We start from the raw sequence: 18,877 nt of genomic DNA on the forward strand, positions 1-18,877 counted from the left end.
CAAGTTACTTAAATCTATTCAATAATATTTATATATATTTATTATTGTACAATAATGCAATATTTCACTTAAATAACAATTTACATAATATTTACATAATGAACCTGTTATACAACTCTCCTTTGTCTGAAACTTTAACTAAAACCAGAGGTGGGTAGAGTAACCAAAAATTATACTCTAGTAATAAAAGCACTACTTTAAATTTTGTTTGCTCAAGTAAAAGTAAAAAGTTGTCCTCCAAGAAATTACTAAAGTAAAAGTAAAAAAGTATTCAGTAAAAAGGCTACTTGAGTACTGAGTAACTGTTGGATAATAAGATCAGATTTAATGCTTATTAATGATGCTGGCAAACAGACTTCATGTGCAAATTCTGTCATTTTAAAGAGTCAAAAAACCTGAAGAATACAAATAAATGTCATAAATGTCAACAGAAAACTAATCCTTAAAATCAGAACTGTATATATGTGAGTACAGAATGATAAAGTTCCACGGTTAATATCTACTGTTTGCTGTATGTTTACCTGATTTTGGAATAATTTCTACTCACCTCTGCCTAAAATCTTGTTAAAACCCAACAACTGCTTAAAATGCAAACCTTTGACTTATTTCTGTTGTTTGGCAGAGTTCTCCAATAAATAGTTTGCAGTGGTGGAAAGCAAGAAAGTAAATCTACTTGATTACTTTAGTTAAGTTGTTTTTTTTTTTTAGCATGTTTACTTGAGTATTTTTTTGGGGGTAATTATAACTGTCACTCCACTACATCTCACTGTCAAATACTTTACTTTCTACTCCACTCAGTTTCCAGGAAGCTGTTAGTTCCTTGTTCCTTTTAGCTCAGCTCAGCTTTTTAATCCTCTGTTGCTGTTTTTCATCCATCATGGCGGATAGCAGCCATTAGGACTGAATCTGGACGCCACTTATTTACAGATTTAATGACGTTCCACAGATGAGAGAAACTCAGAGCAGATATTATTACTAGTTTATAATTTTATTAAGGCGTTAGTTGTTACCATGTGGCCAAGTTGTTCAGGATGAGTCTGAATGCAGAGTTATAGTTTCTATTCTAGATTCAACCTTAAACCTCTATTTCATAGTGAAAGGATGAGGAGAATCAAAACGCTCCTGTTTTCTTTTTGGTTTATTTTTAAATAAGAAATAATAATCCAAATATCTGTCCTTATTTTCTGTGTCATTTTTATGCTGAAGTTCTTTCCAGGTGGTGTAGAATCTATAGCAGGTGGTTCTATGCATCAATACATCAGGAAGTTTCTGAAAGTTACAGGTTCTTTAAAAATACTCTGAAAATTATACAGACATTTACTGATATTGGAACATTTAATTTGTATTTTTGAACACTTGAGTACTTTTAAATGCATGTACTTTTGAACATTTAAGTGTTTTCAAAAGGGAATACTTCAATATTTTAACTTGGGTAGATTATTGACTGAGTACTTTTAAAGTACTAATAATATTAACTTTTACTTGTAGTTGAGTAAGATTTGACTATGAGTATCAGAACTTTTACTTAAGTACTACTGTTGAGTACTTCGTCCACCAATGATAGTTTGTATAAACTGTGCAAAAAAGACTAAAAACACTTTTAAAAAGGCCCAAAAAAGGGCTTCTGATGGAGAAGGAGCTTTAATATGATAGAGTAAGGTTTTATACATAATCAAAGAATATATATTTATCTTGGGATGTAAGTGATAAGTTAATATTATTTTATCAGACCGTAAAACTGATCAAACGGTACTGGGTTTAAGCATTCAGATCTGTCACTTCCGCTTGCTTCCTGCAGGGGGCGATATTGTCTTTTCACACGCCGGTTTTTAAACCAGAAGAAGGATATTCGCGCATGCGCAACCGGTCAACCCTCAGAAATGGAGGATGTTTAAAATTTAGCGGGGCTGCATTTAAAATGTTTTAAAACTTCCAAGTAATACCAAAATAACCAGTTAGATTCACGCAGAGCGGCCGTTATGGGTGAGACTGAAAATATATTTTTACTTTTAACATTAGATATTTACCTTTTGCCTGTTTGAGCGAGTTATAGCAGTTAGCTAGAATATATGAAGGAAAGAGATTAATCTATAAACATAATTATAGCCTACACTATCATCCCGTGTGGGATTACCGTTACATAAAAACGTCTAATAATTCAATCTTTGCAGGTAATTGCCTACAAAAAGTTTGGTCTTTGATGCATTTATTAAATAATGAAGGGATTATGTCTTATGAAGACTTCAGTATTAAATATAACCTGCAAATAACTAAAAGTGGATAAAAAAAATAAATTATTACAGCTATTCCTCTAAATATATTATGCACAGCTGAATGTTTTTATGAGAAGCCTGTTGACAGAAGCCCTTTGCTTCTCTGATTAATGGGGACAGTATCACAGATTATTAACTTAAAAACTCAAAAATTAGGGAATGTTTTACTAGTTATTTGTCTCCTTTTGTATTAAATCCAAATTTTATATCGCATTTCTTTTCAAAGGCTAAAAGGGTAAAAATTAGAAGAATTTATTTATATCTTCGCTTTCCTCCAAAACCCCAGGAAGTCCACTTTACAATCTTTTCAGGTGTTTACTCCTCTAAGGATTTGCCATTGATGGAAACACGTGTTTATTTAGTTACTGAGTCGATTGAACAACTTTTCTACGAATATTGCAAAGATTTGTGGGATGATGTGACCTACTCGCTTTTCCCTAAAATTCCAAACTTACCTGAATTCTCTAAGAAATACATTATTTTTTAGACTTTGAGAAAAGAAATTTGAAAGACTACTAAATGTAATAATCATAATGGGCAAGTTTTTCATTCACAAATGTTTTCTTAAACTCAAACCATCTTTTCCCACTTTTCACTCTGCCACCTCTTCTTATCTCTATAACTAACGGAGACAGAACACAATTCAGAACCGTATAATATGATGAAACAACCTGGAACTGATGAGAATCTGTTTTGTTTTCTTGGGGGTTTTGTTTTTTTGTTCTATTTGTCCTTTTTGTAAATATGAAAGCAACCAGGATCGGCTTCTCCAGGTTTTTCTATGTTTACATACATCTGATGCTGAAACCTTGTCTGTTTTATAAAATGGTTATAATAATAATTAAAAAATTATATGAAGGAAGTGAGCTGAGAGGGTTTAAGAAGCTAACATCTCAGGAGTCTAACATAGTAACACATTAATCAATATGAAACGAATGAAGGTAAATAAACTATATTTATGTGTTAAATATTATAGACAAATTAAATTAGAGCTAAAGAACGCTTCAAATTAAACATTTAACTTTCATTAAGGTTGTCATTACAGATACATATTTGGTGTGTAATTCCCTCTAAAGTCGAAAATCAGGAAACCAAGTCGTTCTTTTAGTTACTGGCTTTAATCACACAAGAAGCATGATAGTGTGAGATCTGTTAAAACATACAGAAAGAAAAGCAAACAAACTAATTATTTCCCCGAAAAGACATCAAAGTAAAAAAGCGGCCATACAATACATGACTCAACAGAAATTCTTCGCGTTACATCTTAACGGTCAAAAAAGTAAACAGTAAATTAAACTAAAATGTACCTCATTGGCCGCTTTCCCTTGAGAGAAAATTAGAATCTTCAGTCCCTTATCCAATGTTCTTATTGGATAAGGGATCAAACAAACAGTGTGTGTGGCAGTTTTACTTTCTAGCCCTTATTATATTGAGGAACTCGTATATTACTACTATTTAAAAGACCTTTTTCATGATTAAACTGTACAGTAACGTTATTGTTGGTCTATGACAATTTTTGTTTTTTCTGCTTCAACATTTGTTTGTTAAGGCTGGATTTGAATAAATTCTATTCAAGCTGAATGGCTCTGCTATGACCTTATTAAAGCATGCTTCTTTTTATTCCTCTAGACAGCAGTGTTGATGCTACAGAGCAGGAAGAAAAAGAGGAATCGTCCCCTCCAGATGGACCCCGGTCCCCTCATATGGATCGTAACCCGTCTCCTCCTCCAGACCGAGCTGATGGAGAGGAGGGAGATGATCTGGACGCCATCGGAGACACTGCTTACAGCAAGCACTGGCTTTTCAGTACGCTGACTCGACTTATTCAGGTAAAACCTTGCTCTCTTTTAATGCTGTCATTTTAAACTTTATTATCTGTTTGACGAGGGTTCTTTCGTGCTAACCAAGCTTTTTTACCCAGAGCTGCATTAGACATGAAGCGCTAACACAATCTGAGCTAAAAAGATTTTACGGATATATAAAAACAGGATTCTTTTTTCTTAACACCAGGACTCCCAGAATTCTGACCTTAGAACTCCCACTGGCCGTCAATTTGACGGGTGACATTTTTCCCCATGAGTAGTCATGATGTCATCAACTGAATTGGTTCTATTGTGCGATATAAACCCATGGTGGACTAACCTGACTCCGCCAGATGGATTTGTTCCATATATCCATCTGGAAACCTTCCGTTGAAGTAATTTTGGGAAGGGGCGAAAATACTGGTTAGCTTCAGATCAACGAAGCATATGACGTACTAACAGAGCGACGACGAAGAGGAGCCAATTGATAGATCAAACTCTTGCCGAAACCAGTGTGGAGAAGAGCAAAAACATCTTTTCCTCTGAGAAAAGCCTCCAGAGCAGTGTTTTGCTCTTCTTTCAGTGAAGAAATACTCTGTAAATCCGATAAAACTTGCTCGATAGCCACGCTAACGCTAGTTTCATCGGCTGAAGCCACCATGTTCTTTAGACTGAACTGTCGCGCTTCTCGTTGCGTCACACCTCAATCCGCCTCAAAGCCAACGCTGATTGGACGTTCGTTTGGTGAACGGCTCCAGATTTTCTTTAACGGAGAGTCTCCAGACTGATCTGCGAGTGAAACCTTGAAAGCTCGCAGGATCAGGATGGTCTCACGAGGCTAATGGTGGATATGTAAACCTTAAAAAGGTCCAATACATATATTTTAAAGAATGTATTGTATGCTATTATTATTTGTGGTCTAAATTTGTATTAAAAATAAATCATCAATAAATCACTACGCAGGTTCGAAGTTTGAAATTACAATTTTATTTACAGAAATTGATTGATTCCCCCAAACATTTCCCCCAGACCACCTGGGGGGGTTGGTAACCTGTGGAGCGCATGTGGTCGGCAGCAACATTTTTACCAGTTCAAGGATAAAATCTCTGCGTCAGACGGTGACGTTGAAACTGTTCCTGAGTAAAACCAACGCTTTTCCAGAATCCCTTCTAATCATCTGATCCAACACATCCAGGCCCACCTGTGTGTGGTTATAGTAGACCATGAGCTCTGGTTTGGCTTTGGGGCCGCTGAGTGGACCGGCTGAGGTGTTGAACAAAAGTTTCACTATTGTCTGATGGGTCACTGATACGTCTGCATTGATCATCCTCAGACTCGCTGTCAGAATCTGAGCCGCTTCCTCCCCTCATCGGTCTCTACCTCTCCGCCCAAATCGCCATCATCAATATTTTGAAGCATTTCTAAACCCTGTTTCTCTGTTAGATTTCTTCTGAAAGCCATTTTTCCGTATTAGCCAAAGAGTTTTAGGTTGAATGTTGGTTATCAAAAAAACTACCGTAGGTGAAAATGAAGGAAATATTGAAACAGGAAAAGTCAGTTAACATGACCAACATAAGATTAATGTAAATAAAGTTCTTTCCCTTTAAAATCTTTAAAATGACGGTTCTGAAATTTGGTCTGTTGCTTTTCTTACTTAAAAACTTCCACTGTTTTGCAGATGGTTGCAGAAGAAAAGCCAGAAGTCCACATGCAGCTCTCTGATGATGAGGAGGAAGATCTCTGCAGAGTCTGGGATATGGCCATGGACAAGGTGCAATCTCCTCCATGTTTGATTAATGATTGGATTACAAAGAAATCCTAAAATAAAGTTACTTAAAAACAGAAAAATATTATTGTGCTAAAGAGTGTTTTGAAGCACTTTTCAAAGATTGTCTTTTTATTAGATTGTTGTAAAATATGATGCTAAATTGAAAACTACAACTCCAGAGGCCGTCATTTTCACGTTTCTGAGATTTTAAAGTGAAAGAACTTTATTTACATTAATATTATGTTGGTCATGTTAACTAACTTTTCCTGTTTCTATATTTCCTTCATTTTCACATAGTTTTTATTTTATTTTTTTTGATAAAATAAAAATGTAAAAAAATAAATGTGGTTAATTTTACCTCAATCTCCCACAGCTGTGATTTTGACGGATCTATTAATTGCATTTTAAATTCTTCCCACATGTTCTGGTACTGTTGCCTAGCAACCAACATTCTACTTATAACTCTTTGGCTAATATGGAAGAAAAAAATGGCTTTAGAAATGCCTTCAAAATCTAGATGATAGAGGGAGAGACCGATGAGGAGGACTGGGAAGGAAGTGACTGAGGATGATCACCCACCCCCGAGAAAACGCAGATGTATCAGTGATCATCAGTAAAAAGTGAATCTTTTGTTCTAGTTTTGGATAGCGCTGCCACCACCTGCCGGTCCACTCAGCAGCCCAGAAGCCAAACCAGAACCTGTGGTCGGCTATAATCACACAGGTTGGCGTGCAAACCTCATGCGCTCTGCAGGTGAAGAGCAGCTTTGGCGAATCAAAGGAAACAGAGCCAGGGGCTTCAGCGCTGCACAGTATGGAAGCCCGTTTCCGCCACTCTGTAAACAAAAAAAAAATAAGATTATCTCGTTATATTGAGATAGTAACTTGATATAATGAGATAATTTTTTCTTTTTTTTACAGAGTGGCGGAAACGGGCTTCCATAGTACAGAAAAACGCTCATATGATGTCTGTCATAAATGTCAGAAGGTGGTCTGCGGGAAATATGCGGTGGGAATCGATCAATATCTGTCAATAAAATTGTAATTTCAAACTTCAGTCTTATTTATTTCTAATATAAATTTAGACCACAATTAATAATAGCGTACAATACAGCCTTTAAATATATTAGAGCTGAAATAAAGGTTTACATATCTAAAATTAGTTTATATAGAACATATGAACCATTTCAGTCGATGACATCATCACTGCTCATGCGTTCCATGGGGAAAAATGTTGCCCATTAAATTGACGGCCAGTGGGAGTTCTAGGATCAGGATACTGGGAGTTCTGGTGTTAATAGCATAACCTGAAAACCGGATTGTTTACAGTTCTCATATTTACTGCTTAGGATGTTGCAGGTTTTTTGCAAGAATTCAAAGCGGCTGACATCCTACTTGGAATCATAGCCAAATCTCGTTCCCCACGTCTTACGGTGAGTGGCATGGTCTTAATGCATGCAAGATTTTAATCTTCTATCATAATTCAAAACTTTGTTATATAACAAACCTATTATTTCCATGCTCTTGTCTTTTTTAATAGGAAATTTGTGTCGGAATCTTAGGAAATATTGCCTGTTTTCCTGACACATGTGCATCTCTCAGCCAAAACGATGACTTGGGGTGAGTCTGACTCCCACAGAGACACGGTTCCAGCTTTGTCTCAGATAACTAAATCCACTCCCTGATTTGTCCACAGTGCTGTGCTATTGCTTCTTCTGGGAGATGCAGACCCTCCTACCCTTCTAGAAACCACCAGGTAGCTTTCTAATCTTCCCTGATCCTATGAAAAGTACGAACCACGAGAGTCATATTAATTTCCTTCTATGTTATTTACAGACTGTTGCTGACCTGTTTGTCTCAGAAAGAAGTCTGCTCACTATGGCTTCAGCGAATACGACAGCAGACATCCGTTTGCTCCAATCTGTGTTTTATCATGAGCAGTTCTACTAACAGTACTTTACTTTTACTCTATACTTTCTATTTATTAGCTGATTACTTGCATGAGTTGACAAAAAATAAACCTTTTTCATTTGGCATAATGACTTTAAGGTTTTCAGTTGTTTTTTTGTTTTGTTTTCTGGTTTCTAAGCCTCCTAATCTGTCATGTGTTTCCAGCGGATTTACTGGAGAAAGTGGGAGAGCTGGTTGATAAACTGTTTGACCTTGATGAAGAATTAATGAAGTGCTGGCTCACATCTCAGCCGAGGGAGAACGAGGGAGATGGAGAAATCCAGCTGGATTTGAGCTCATGTCTCCTTGAGGCAGCAAAGCAGCTCAGGTAGGAAAGTAGTTTGCTACCCTTGAAAAGATGCTTGTGCATCATTTCACGGGAATTACGCTGCTGTGCGTTACGCATAGCAGGGTTTCCATGGGTCAGTAAAAATCATTTAAAATCATTAAATTATAATTTTTTTAATTAAGGCCTTAATTGGTATTAAAATTCATAAAATGTGATGGTTGTAGCATTTAAAATGCTTTATTTAAAAAAAAAACGTTTATGAAAACAATTTCTTCACATACAGTGGGGAGAACAAGTATTTGATACACTGTTGATTTTTCAGGTTTTCCTGCTTGCAAAGCTTGTAGAAGACTGTAATTTTTATCATAGGTACTCTTCAACTGTGAGTGATGGAATCTAAAACAAAAATCCAGAAAAATACAATGTATGATTTTTAAATAATTTCCATTTTAATTGCGTGAAATAAGTATTTGATACACTAGAACAATGAAACTTAATATTTGGTACAGAAACCTTTGTTTGCAATTACAGAGATCAGACGTTTCCTGTAGTTCTTGACCAGGTTTGCACACACTGCAGCAGGGATTTTGGCCCACTCCTCCATACAGATCTCCTCCAGAGCCTTCAGTTTCGGGGCTGTCGCTGGGCCACACGGACTTTAAGCTCCCTCCAAAGATTTTCTATTGGATTCAGGTCTGGAGACTGGCTAGGCCACTCCAGGACCTTAAGATGTTTCCTACGGAGCCACTCTTTAGTTGCCCTGGATGTGTGTTTTGGGTCGTTATCATGCTGGAAGACCCAGCCACCACCTATCTTAAGTGCTCTTACTGAGGGAAGGAGGTTGTTGGCCAAAATCTCACGATACATGGAACCATCCATCCTTCCCACAATATGGTGCAGTCGTCCTGTCGCCTTTGCAGAAAAGCATCCCCAAAGAATGATGTTTCCACCGCCATGCTTCACTGGTTGATAGATGATCAAATACTTATTTCACACAATAAAATGGAAATTAATTATTTAAAAATCATACATTGTATTTTTTCTGGATTTTTGTTTTAGATTCCATCACTCACAGTTGAAGAGTACCTATGATAAGACCTATGATATGACCTTTCCCATTGAGTTGCGTCCCAGTGTTCACGGGGATGGACGTCTGTGTCTTCGGCAGGCGTAGAGCTAACAGAACTGGCAGCGTTGCGAGGCAAGGGCTCAAACATGTACGGCTGGAAGCCTTCTACACCAAACCAAGCTTCTGCCGCCCTGGCGTCCTCTTCCACAACATCTTCGTCCCCGCTTTCCTCCTCTAAATAAAAAATGGATGACGGAGGAGACTCATCCACGACCTCCGACACTAAACTCTCCTCCTCTTGCATGTTTCCGCTGTCCATAGCGTTCCTTGACAGCGTCGTTTCTAAGTGCTACTTGGTCCCAATGGAATTTCCCATTGGGAACCTGCTAGCACTACGTTGCTAACTGGTTAGCAAGATGCTTCCCACAAACCGGACACAGCCAAACTTGCCTGTGAACCTTCCCCTTGATAATCGACCAATCAGATTCACTTTATTCACCCGTGTAAAGTCGGGCACCACTCCGGAGAATTCAGAAAGGTGGGAACAGCCGCTTTCCTACGACTTTAAGAGTATTTCTAAGAGCATTAAAAAGGAACCCTGCAGAAGTTAGGCTGTAGTTGGACAGAAGTTCTGGACTTGTTATAAATACTCTATGTATACGCCCAGAATAGAAAAAAAATACATAGAAAATTCAGCTTATTCTAAGTTTTAGAAGATCCTGGGATGTTGGGCTGGATAAATCTGCAAGGTGTGACAGGGACCTAAGTCTTCTTTGAAAGTATATTGGTTTGATGGTGAGTGTGTATAAAACTCTGATATTCACTGAGGATTGAAGCTTCTATTTAAAATGGCGGAGCAGGTGATCGAAACGCTGAGAGAATAATCTCTGACGCAGGCGTTTACTTCCCAACTCTGGGCCGTTTCCTCCAGGTCTCTTCCTTCTCTCTCCACCCTTCTTCTTGCATTCTAACTAATGAATAAAGTACATTTGTATGAAAATCCATAGTAATGACCTTTATTCAGTTCAGTTTATTTATGTAGCACCAATGCATGTCATCTGGAGGCACTTTACATAGAGAATACTGTCAGATTGGTTAGGAAAACCATTTTATTTGCATCCATTCATTGACTTGATATTTCGCAGGTCTGAGAGTTCACATGGTCTTGAGGTTTATTTTCACATCCTTCAACTTCTAACCACAGTAGAGGAAGGCCTTCAGATTTTTGGTATGTTTTTCTTTTGTTTGTTACCGTTGTGATGCAACACCAAAAAAAGAAGGAAGCATTTATTAAAGGAAAACTTTATGTTCTTGTTTTCCTCAGCGGCTCCCGACGGACCGGGCAAACCAGCGTGGGAGTTTGTTAGCGACGTTGTGTGCAAAGACCTCTGCCAGCCGAATGATCTTCCGGTCATCCTGCTTGAGCAGAAAGGCATTTTGATTCAGGCATTGTCTGTGCTCCAGGCTCTTTATAGATGCCAGGATCAGTGGTGCAGCAGCAATGACACCGGTAAGCTTTCATAGAGCTCCGCTCTTCCACCTCTGTTACTTCATTTATAAAAACAGATTCTGGAACTGATTTCCACACTGATTCTTTAAAAAAAAGTTAAAATTAATCCACTGGACTTTGTTTCCAGGTTTGAAGACGATTCTCTTCCATCCAGGAAGATTTTTCAATTCAAAATGTCAGAAATAGCGTTTACCGTAAATCCTCTAATATAGGCCGGGGCTTTTATTTCACTCAGGTACATCTTGGTCCAGGCCATTATTGGAAGGAGGCCAGAATTAGAGACAGGCCTCTATTTCTATTTGATCAAAACAGACGACCAGTGGAATGAATAAAAAACAGATTTTGTGTCTCTTTGAACCTATAAAATACTAGGTTCATTTATTGAAAAAGTACAGTTACCATAACGGTACACAGAACATTATTCAGAGATCTTCCAGCAGCTGCAATTTTTCTGAACGGCAATACAAAAAAAAAAAAAAAAAAAGACAGAGTGGAATCTTGGGCAAACTGACTTGCGAAACAAAGTTTTATAAAAAATGAATGGAAACTGCTCTGCCATCATAGCGAAATTTTATTTGAGGCAGGCTAAGTGGAAGTTGGCTACCAGTATCATATATTTCAAGGTAAATTTAGAACAACGAAGACCAACGAAAATCTGTCATTTTAACGCTGCCTGGTTACCTCCAGACCTACCCGTGATCACATTTGTCTTTCAGATCAGAACGATTGTGAAAGGCCACTACGATCTCTGTGTAAGGATGGGACTTCCCATGCTAATGGCTTGGATTTGTTAGCAAACATTGCCCCCCTGTGGTACTTGTATGTTACTATCACAAGTTGTTGAGGACTACCCAGGAACATCGTTGGTTTTAATTATAGCCCCGGCCTGTATAAGAGTCACTATTTACCTCCGCCGACAGCCAGACAGGCCATTATTAGAGACCCGGCCGCTAATGGAATACAGGCCAATATTAGAGAATTTACGGTAGTTCCATTTTTTATACAGTAGCCCAACTGTTAGAATAATTGTATATAAATGTATCTCTGTATTGTTATCATGCATAAAGCTGTGTGCTATGTGCATGTGTTCATAGCAGACATGGGCAATGTGGAGTCAACAAGTCATCTCCATGTCATGTATTTGTTCTACCCAGCCACTGAAGCAGGTGAGTCCAATCTTCACCGTGAATTAACCTGTGCAGATCGGACTCACCTGGTTAATTGGCTGGCTAGATTAAATACATGACATGGAGATGACTTGTTGACTCCACATTGCCCATGTCTGGTTCACAGCCACCTTTTCTGAAGTATACTGTGATTTGTAGATTTGCTTTTGGGGAGGTTGTGGTCGATTTACGAGCTGCACTCAACCTGTTGAACTTTGGTGAACAGCTTCAACAGCTTAAACTTTGACTGAACCCTGAGATTTAGAGGACATGTTTCTGAGACAGCAAGTCTGAGTTCCTTGTCTTGTCCCCCCCCACCCGTGTAGTCTCAGCTGTTGGAACCAGGGACGACTAATTCCAATAAATAGCGAGGAGAATGCTGGGACTGCAGAGTGGTTTGGAGATTTGTAAACTCTGCAGTCTCTTCCTACTTAATTGTCTCTGTGCCGTCTTTCTTTCCCTGTATGTATGTATGATGATTTAGGTGCTTAGACCTGACACCAACAAAGCCTGGTTTTTGTTTGGAAAACATGCACACAAAAAAATTGGAATGGAGATCGTTTGGCTTCTTTGTCATGCTACGTTCAGACCGAACGCAGCAGGAGCAGCAAAAACCTGCGTGCTGCTTCATGTTTGATGCTTGTACCAGTTTAGTTCTGACACACGGCTGAAGCATCTTTGCTGATCTAGCTGCGCGGTCGAAAGGTGTGTCTGATGCGCACCTCTTCCTGCATACACATGAATAAAAACATTTATTGAGCAGAGTGAAATTAGCAGTAGATTGACAGTGTATGTTTACCGTCGTAAAAGCCTGGAGCCCGATTTCCTTGCTAATCCTCCTCCAGTTAAAGACCTTTCTGCTCCTGTCTCTATGCTGATAACAGATTGGTCGTAAATAACTGGATGAGAGCAAACAGCGACGATCAATTTCTCTTCCATTGTTGAAGAATTCCCGGGTTTTCTCAGTCTTTCCCTCCCGTCTGAAAACAAAGCAACGTCATGTGGCCGAGCTTCTCGCTGATTGGTTGAGGTGGCGCGTTGAGCTGCAAAGGTTAATTTTTTTCCATCTCCAGTAGCTGCAGCTTCTGAAGCGCGTTGTGCTTGTCAGAAGCTCGTGACACGCTACTTCGGCTGCTCTGAGGCGCTGCAGGACCTTTTGCTGCGTGTAAATCATTTACTTTGCATGTAAACCAGTAGCTTCTGCTGCTCCTGCTGCGTACGGTCTGAACGTAGCATTAGCCTGTAAACCCCAAACCTATCTATGTCTCTGAAAGGGCGGTCGTTCAGAAAGACAGACAGGTTTCAGTTATTGCAGGCTAACAAAGAAGCCAAACGACCCCCATTCCAAAGGGGGGGACCCGTTCATCCGTTTCTATCTGCATGTTTTCTAAACTAAAACCAGGCTTTGTTGGGCTGCTGGATAAATCCTGGAACTAAACGCTATTTCTGACATTTTGAAATGAAAAATCTTCCTGGATGGAAGAGAAACGTCTTCAAACTTGGAAACAAAGTCCAGTGGATTGATTTTAACTTTTTTTGGACTGACTATGACCTGAATGACTGAGAATCTCCACCAGACTCACTGTTACTTCATGTTTTTCACCTTGTTTTGCTCATAGTACTTAATATTTAAATATAAACTCAATCTTTGTCATTGTTGTTGTTTTTTTTTAGCAATTCTAATTTTTTTGTAATTTAGAATTTTGTAAAGATCCTTTTTTTTCTCGCCCAGGTCTTTCTCTCATCGGGTCAGTCTTTCGGGTGTGCCAGCATCACAGTGAGTTTAAACCTGAAAGCTCTGATAAAGATGCAGCAAACGATGAACAGCTGCAGACGCTCGCAGAAATCACCTCTGAGTTTCTGGCCGACTTCTGCATTAATATTCAGAAGGTAATATTCCTTCGCCATTCAGTGAACTAGCTTCACTCTTTCTTTGATATTAACACAGATGTATAACTGGATAATAACGTTAGGTTTTGTATTCTGTTCATTGTAGGACACTGTTGCAGATTTGATAAGGAAAGGTTACCTCACGCCAACAACTTGCCAAGCTGCAGCATCCTGTTTACTTCCCAATTTTAAGACTTCTGTAAGTACTCCCTGCAGACAGATTTATATTTGAACTCTAAATTACTCTGAAATGCTCAGATTTTATGTGTTTGATGTATTATCTGTTGAAGGCTACTGTCACAAACAGACTGATAGGATTCAAAAACATAATGGCTGAAAATTTCAATATATCTTCACTCCTTTGAAAAAAAAAAAAAAAAAACTTGTATTTTATATGACGGGGTCTCCAACGCAGAACAATAAGGGCCCCTCAGCCTTCTGAAGAAAGAACAACTCTTTTATTAACAATTTTATTCGGTTATTTATTCTTTTTTTATCATTTATTGCACATTTTGATTGATTGATTAATTGATTGGTTGACTTTATTGATCTCAAAGGGGAGAAATTCTCTTAAAGGAGGAAAAGGGTGCATGGGATATATACAGTATGCAGAGTATCCACAAATGACAGCTTTTTCTTTTCTTTTTCTTTTTACAGTAGGTTCATTATACAGGGTTATTGTACAGGGTGTTTTAATGAGTATTTCTATAGATGGATATTTATTTTTCTATATGTAGTTATTGCACTGGGTGTCAAATATAGAGGAACAGGTTATTGCAGCAGTTATTGCGTTTGTAGTGTGGCATTGTAGCAGGGTTCCCGCGGGTCCTTAAAAAGTCTTAAAAGGCATTGAATTCTTCAAAATAAAACTAAGGCCTTAATTGGTATTAAAATGTCTTAAATCAGTCTTTCGTAGGTCTTAATTTTTAAAACATCTTAAATAGGATTATTTTTATTAAGACTTATATTTGTAATCTAAATAAAACGTTAAAATTGACAAAAATATATTTTTATTTAAAAAAAATAACGGCTCTCCATCATTGGTTCCGTCCCGATAGCGGAACCAATAAAGCGTTGTTGCCGCCGGGACATTTGGGAGATGCGCCATTTACTTTTTGTCTGGAAAATCTGAGCAAGTGTAAATGTAACCAAAATTGTCTCCAGCCAAGAGTTTCCTCCATGGCTAAAACCAGGGAACATCCATGAGGCTCAGTGGATTTATGCAAGAAGTCATTCAAGCTCAGAACGATGGGAATTAAGGCAGTGGAGTCGCACATGCGAAGCACGAAACACGTCAAAATTGAGTTACCGGACAGTTTAGTTCCACCCTTGTCTCTGCAACGCCTCCACTTATCACCAAATCAAACATACTAAGAAAACCATACAAAGAAAAATAGCTGCAAAAAAGACTTAGCACTGGTTATGTTGTGTTTTTATAGGTCCTATTGTACTGCTGCCCCTTGGCCAGGTCTCCCTCGAAAAAGAGATTTTATCTCAAGGGACTTCCTGGTAAAATAAAGGTAAAATAAAATAAATGTTGGGGCTTTAAAGCTGATTTGTTTTGTTCCCTGCTAAAACAAAGTTTTTGAATTCAGTTAAATAATTGTTCAAATATATCTGTCATTTGTGTGTTTTTAGCTTTCTTCCTGTATCGGAAGCTTTTCAACATTTGAAACATTAGTGCAGTGGTTTATGTTAAAATAAACCTTTGGGTTAAGTTGTCGCAAGCAGGTTTTTCTTGTGTTTCTTGTGAATTTGGTCTTAAATTTTTATTTCGAGTGGCATTAAAAAGTCTTAAAAAGTCTTGAATTTAACTCGCCTTATGCTGTAGGAACCCTGTGTAGAGTCTGGTTGCAGCAGGGATAAATGCGCTCCTTTTTATAAACAGGGTGCAAAAGCTTTCTTAATCAAAATGTCAGAAATAGCGTTGAGTTCCAGGTTTTATCCAGCAGCCCAACAAAGTTTTGTTTTTGTTTTGAAAACATGTAGATTGAAACGGATGAAAGGGTCCCCCCCTGTGGAATGGGGGCCGTTTGGTCTCTTTGCTTTGCTCCGTTCATACCGCACGCAGCAGGAGCAGCAAAAAATACCCGTGCTGCTTTATATTTGATGCTTGAACAGGTTTAGTTATTAGTTAGCCTGCAATGCCCCATACCTGTCTGTCTCTGAAGGGGGGGTCGTTAAAGGGAATAGTTGGCCTGACTGAAAGGTGAGGTCTTCTGTTCTGTTGTTATTTTGGTGAAACATGGTGTACCGCAAATAAGAACCCAAAATGAAGTTTATCAGAAATTAAGAATATTAAATAAGACCAATAAAAAAATTTCTTTTTTTTTTTACCTACTGAGAGGTCTAGTCCAAGTACTGAATAGGATATTGACTCAAACGTCAGTGAGTGTGTTCCTTTTACATACATTAATGCTTCGTCACATAGAGGTGATTGTGATTCTGGTTTAATAAGGAAGCCCAGATTACATTTTTAGCAGCCTTCATGTTATCATCATTAAAAGGCTTCTCTATGCAATACTCTATATTAGTCAGGGTGTGTCTGAGGCGCGCACTTCATGGCTGTCCAGATGTTTTTGATAGGGTTATACATCTGGCACACCAAAACCAGCAGTTGATTCAGACACTGATTAATATTAAAGGATCAGTTTCCGTAGATCTGATTAAAAAAAAAAATGATAAAACAAATTAAAATTAAAAAGAGGAAATAACAAAAAAGTTAAAAAACAATCAATTTTGAATTGAAAACTCTTCCTGGATGGAAGCGAAACGTCTTCAAACTTGGAAACAGAGTCCAGTGGATTGATTTTTAACTTTTTTGGAATGACTCTGACCTGGATGACTGAGAATCCTCACCAGCATGTGAGCAAAGTAAACATTTCAGTTTTTTTTGCTATTTATAAGTAGAGGTTTTATTTTAGAACTGATGTTTAATTAGTCTGTTGGACAAACTGTCCCATAAAACCACGTCCTGTGGAAAATAACGGCGTTATTTCCACCCTCCCCTTTCTTTTCTTGTACAGTTTCAGCACCTGCAGGCTGCATTATCAGAGACTGATCCCCAACTGGCAGATGTGATGAGATCTGAGGCTCCCTGATGATCACAGTTTGGCTCATTCACTTTCCCCCTGCTGCTTATTATAGCAGCTCGACTTTCCTCTCCAAATATTTGCATTTCCATGGTTAAAACGTGACCCTTTGTTAAACGTTATTGTTTTCTTTTGCTGGTTTTGTATGATTAAAGTTCTGTTTATGTCAGTGCTTTTAATTAAGGACAAAACTATGTTTGTACCAAGTGATTGAAAGTGTTATTAATAAACTATGTTTGCTCAAAGGATGTTATTGATTTCTCAATATTGTAGCATGAGAGAGAGACATCTAAAACAAACAGTAGATCAAGACGAGTTCCATCAAACACCAAAAAAGTCATTTTATTTGCTTAAGTGAAGAATCCAAACTTCAGAAAGTTCTTTAAATGTGAAATGATTCCATCCTGTTCAATAAATGATCAGTGTTTTTAATTCAGAGTAATTTTCATGTGAATGTTCTTTACTGGAGGCATCCATGTTTGTCAAAGAACACTACTGCCACCTACTGGTTAGTGACGTCACGGTGCGGTATCAGCTGTTGATCAAGTCCCAGTGCTGTATCTGGTGTTTGTCACAACGCGCTATTATCCAAGTCATCTTGAAAACATTCTTCTTCCAAATGTTGGCTACATATTACGGGTTTTTTCTCTGGCCAGAAGTTCGATGGCAAATCCTCCCTCTTCAAGTTGGCGATCCAACGACCAACCCGTCCGTGGAGGATCAGGAATCAGAAAGGTGGAATAACTCTTTTTTTTCACTTTTACCCGATGTATTCCAGCATCCAGCTGCCAGAATGAAAAAGAAATTGACTCAAATTACAAAAACAAAAGTGGAAATTATCAAATTTTTAGAGCATCTCCAAGTTATTAGCATTTTAAAGAAGCACAAAAAGTTATAAAAATTAGAACATTGCCAAATTTAGAAAACGCCTGTAAAACCTCTGAACATCACATCACAGATATTAGAGCTTCTAAACTAAATGTTTCATTAACGTCATAACGTTGGGATGAGAATCAGCTCCTCCAAGTCCGAGGCCATGGTTCTCGACCGGAAAAGGGAGGCTTGTCCCCTTCAGGTTGGAGGAGAGTCCCTGCCTCAAGTGGAGGAATTCAAGTATCTTGGGGTCCTGTTCACGAGTGAGGGAAGAATGGAGCGGGAGATCGATAGACGGATCGGTGCGGCTGCTGCAATAATGCGGCCGCTGCACCGGTCTGTCGTGGTGAAGAGAGAGCTGAACGAAAAGGCAAAGCTCGCAATTTACCGGTCGGTCTACGTTCCTACCCTCACCTATGGTCATGAAATCTGGATCATGACCGAAAGAACGAGATCCCTGCTGCCCCCGCGACCCGGTTCCGGATAAAGCGGGAGAGTACGAGTACGAGTCATAAATAGCGTCTGTGATTTCCCTCAATCTCTTCCTGTTTCTCTCTTATGGGACAGATTTTCTAAACGACGAGGCCAACGCCATCAGCTTCACGGCTGATTTATTGAACGTTTTAAAGGAAAAGTCTGGTCATATTCAGAATTCCAACTTCTGAAAATTTCACGTGGGCATTGTTAGTTTCACTATAGCTCTGGTGAATTTCAATGGTGAAGTCCTCTGGAAATCTTCAATAATTGTTGTTGATTGCAGATGTGTCTAGTAGTTCCCATTGATTTAGCTTGGAAAGCGGGGAGAATGGCGCTAGGCTTACCGCACCGTGACGTCACTGCTGGAAGATGGCAGGAGGGAGGGGCTACTATATTTGGGCAAAAATGGCCGCTCCCAGACTCAGTGATCGCGCCGGAAATTATTGTTTTTATTTGTTGCTGATATGAACCTCTAAAGCCTGCAGGACAGCCGCCCCTGAGGACCTACTTTGGGGATGCCTGATGTAAAACATAGAAAACTACTTTGGAAATTGTGCTAAGCTGGTGTGCCCAAATATATAGCAAGATGTCTGTGCTACTGGTATGCTAATCAAACTGTGCAGGTCACTGTGTGTCTGAATCATTTCGTGTTGGCAATGGAGTCAGACAAGGAAGCATTTTATCTCCTATGTTGTTTAATTTTAATATGAATGACCTCT

General features: G+C 38.6%; 1 protein-coding gene across 1 annotated transcript; it reads left to right on the plus strand.

Moving 5' to 3' along the window:
• Window positions 1-1,850: 1,850 nt before the first annotated feature.
• On the plus strand, window positions 1,851-17,056 carry saal1 (serum amyloid A-like 1). The gene is made up of 13 exons (XM_038291246.1): window positions 1,851-1,983; window positions 3,903-4,102; window positions 5,754-5,846; window positions 7,192-7,275; window positions 7,383-7,462; window positions 7,539-7,598; window positions 7,679-7,794; window positions 7,958-8,120; window positions 10,296-10,378; window positions 10,475-10,660; window positions 13,559-13,716; window positions 13,823-13,915; window positions 16,743-17,056. The coding sequence occupies exons 1-13, from the start codon at window positions 1,980-1,982 to the stop codon at window positions 16,815-16,817; spliced, it is 1,395 nt and encodes a 464-aa protein (XP_038147174.1). The 5' UTR covers window positions 1,851-1,979; the 3' UTR covers window positions 16,818-17,056.
• The last annotated feature ends 1,821 nt before the right edge of the window (window positions 17,057-18,877 follow it).

The sequence above is a fragment of the Cyprinodon tularosa genome, unplaced genomic scaffold (genome assembly GCF_016077235.1).
Source record: "Cyprinodon tularosa strain WSP-4 unplaced genomic scaffold, ASM1607723v1 ctg298, whole genome shotgun sequence".
In the NCBI taxonomy this organism is placed as follows: Eukaryota; Metazoa; Chordata; class Actinopteri; order Cyprinodontiformes; family Cyprinodontidae; genus Cyprinodon; species Cyprinodon tularosa.

Excerpts from the sequence above, each read along its gene's own strand:
- saal1 (XM_038291246.1), top strand. Across the intron at positions 7,795-7,957 it reads CATGAGCAGTTCTACTAACA|CGGATTTACTGGAGAAAGTG; the intron begins GTACTTTACTTT and ends ATGTGTTTCCAG. Across the intron at positions 8,121-10,295 it reads GAGGCAGCAAAGCAGCTCAG|GTCTGAGAGTTCACATGGTC; the intron begins GTAGGAAAGTAG and ends GATATTTCGCAG.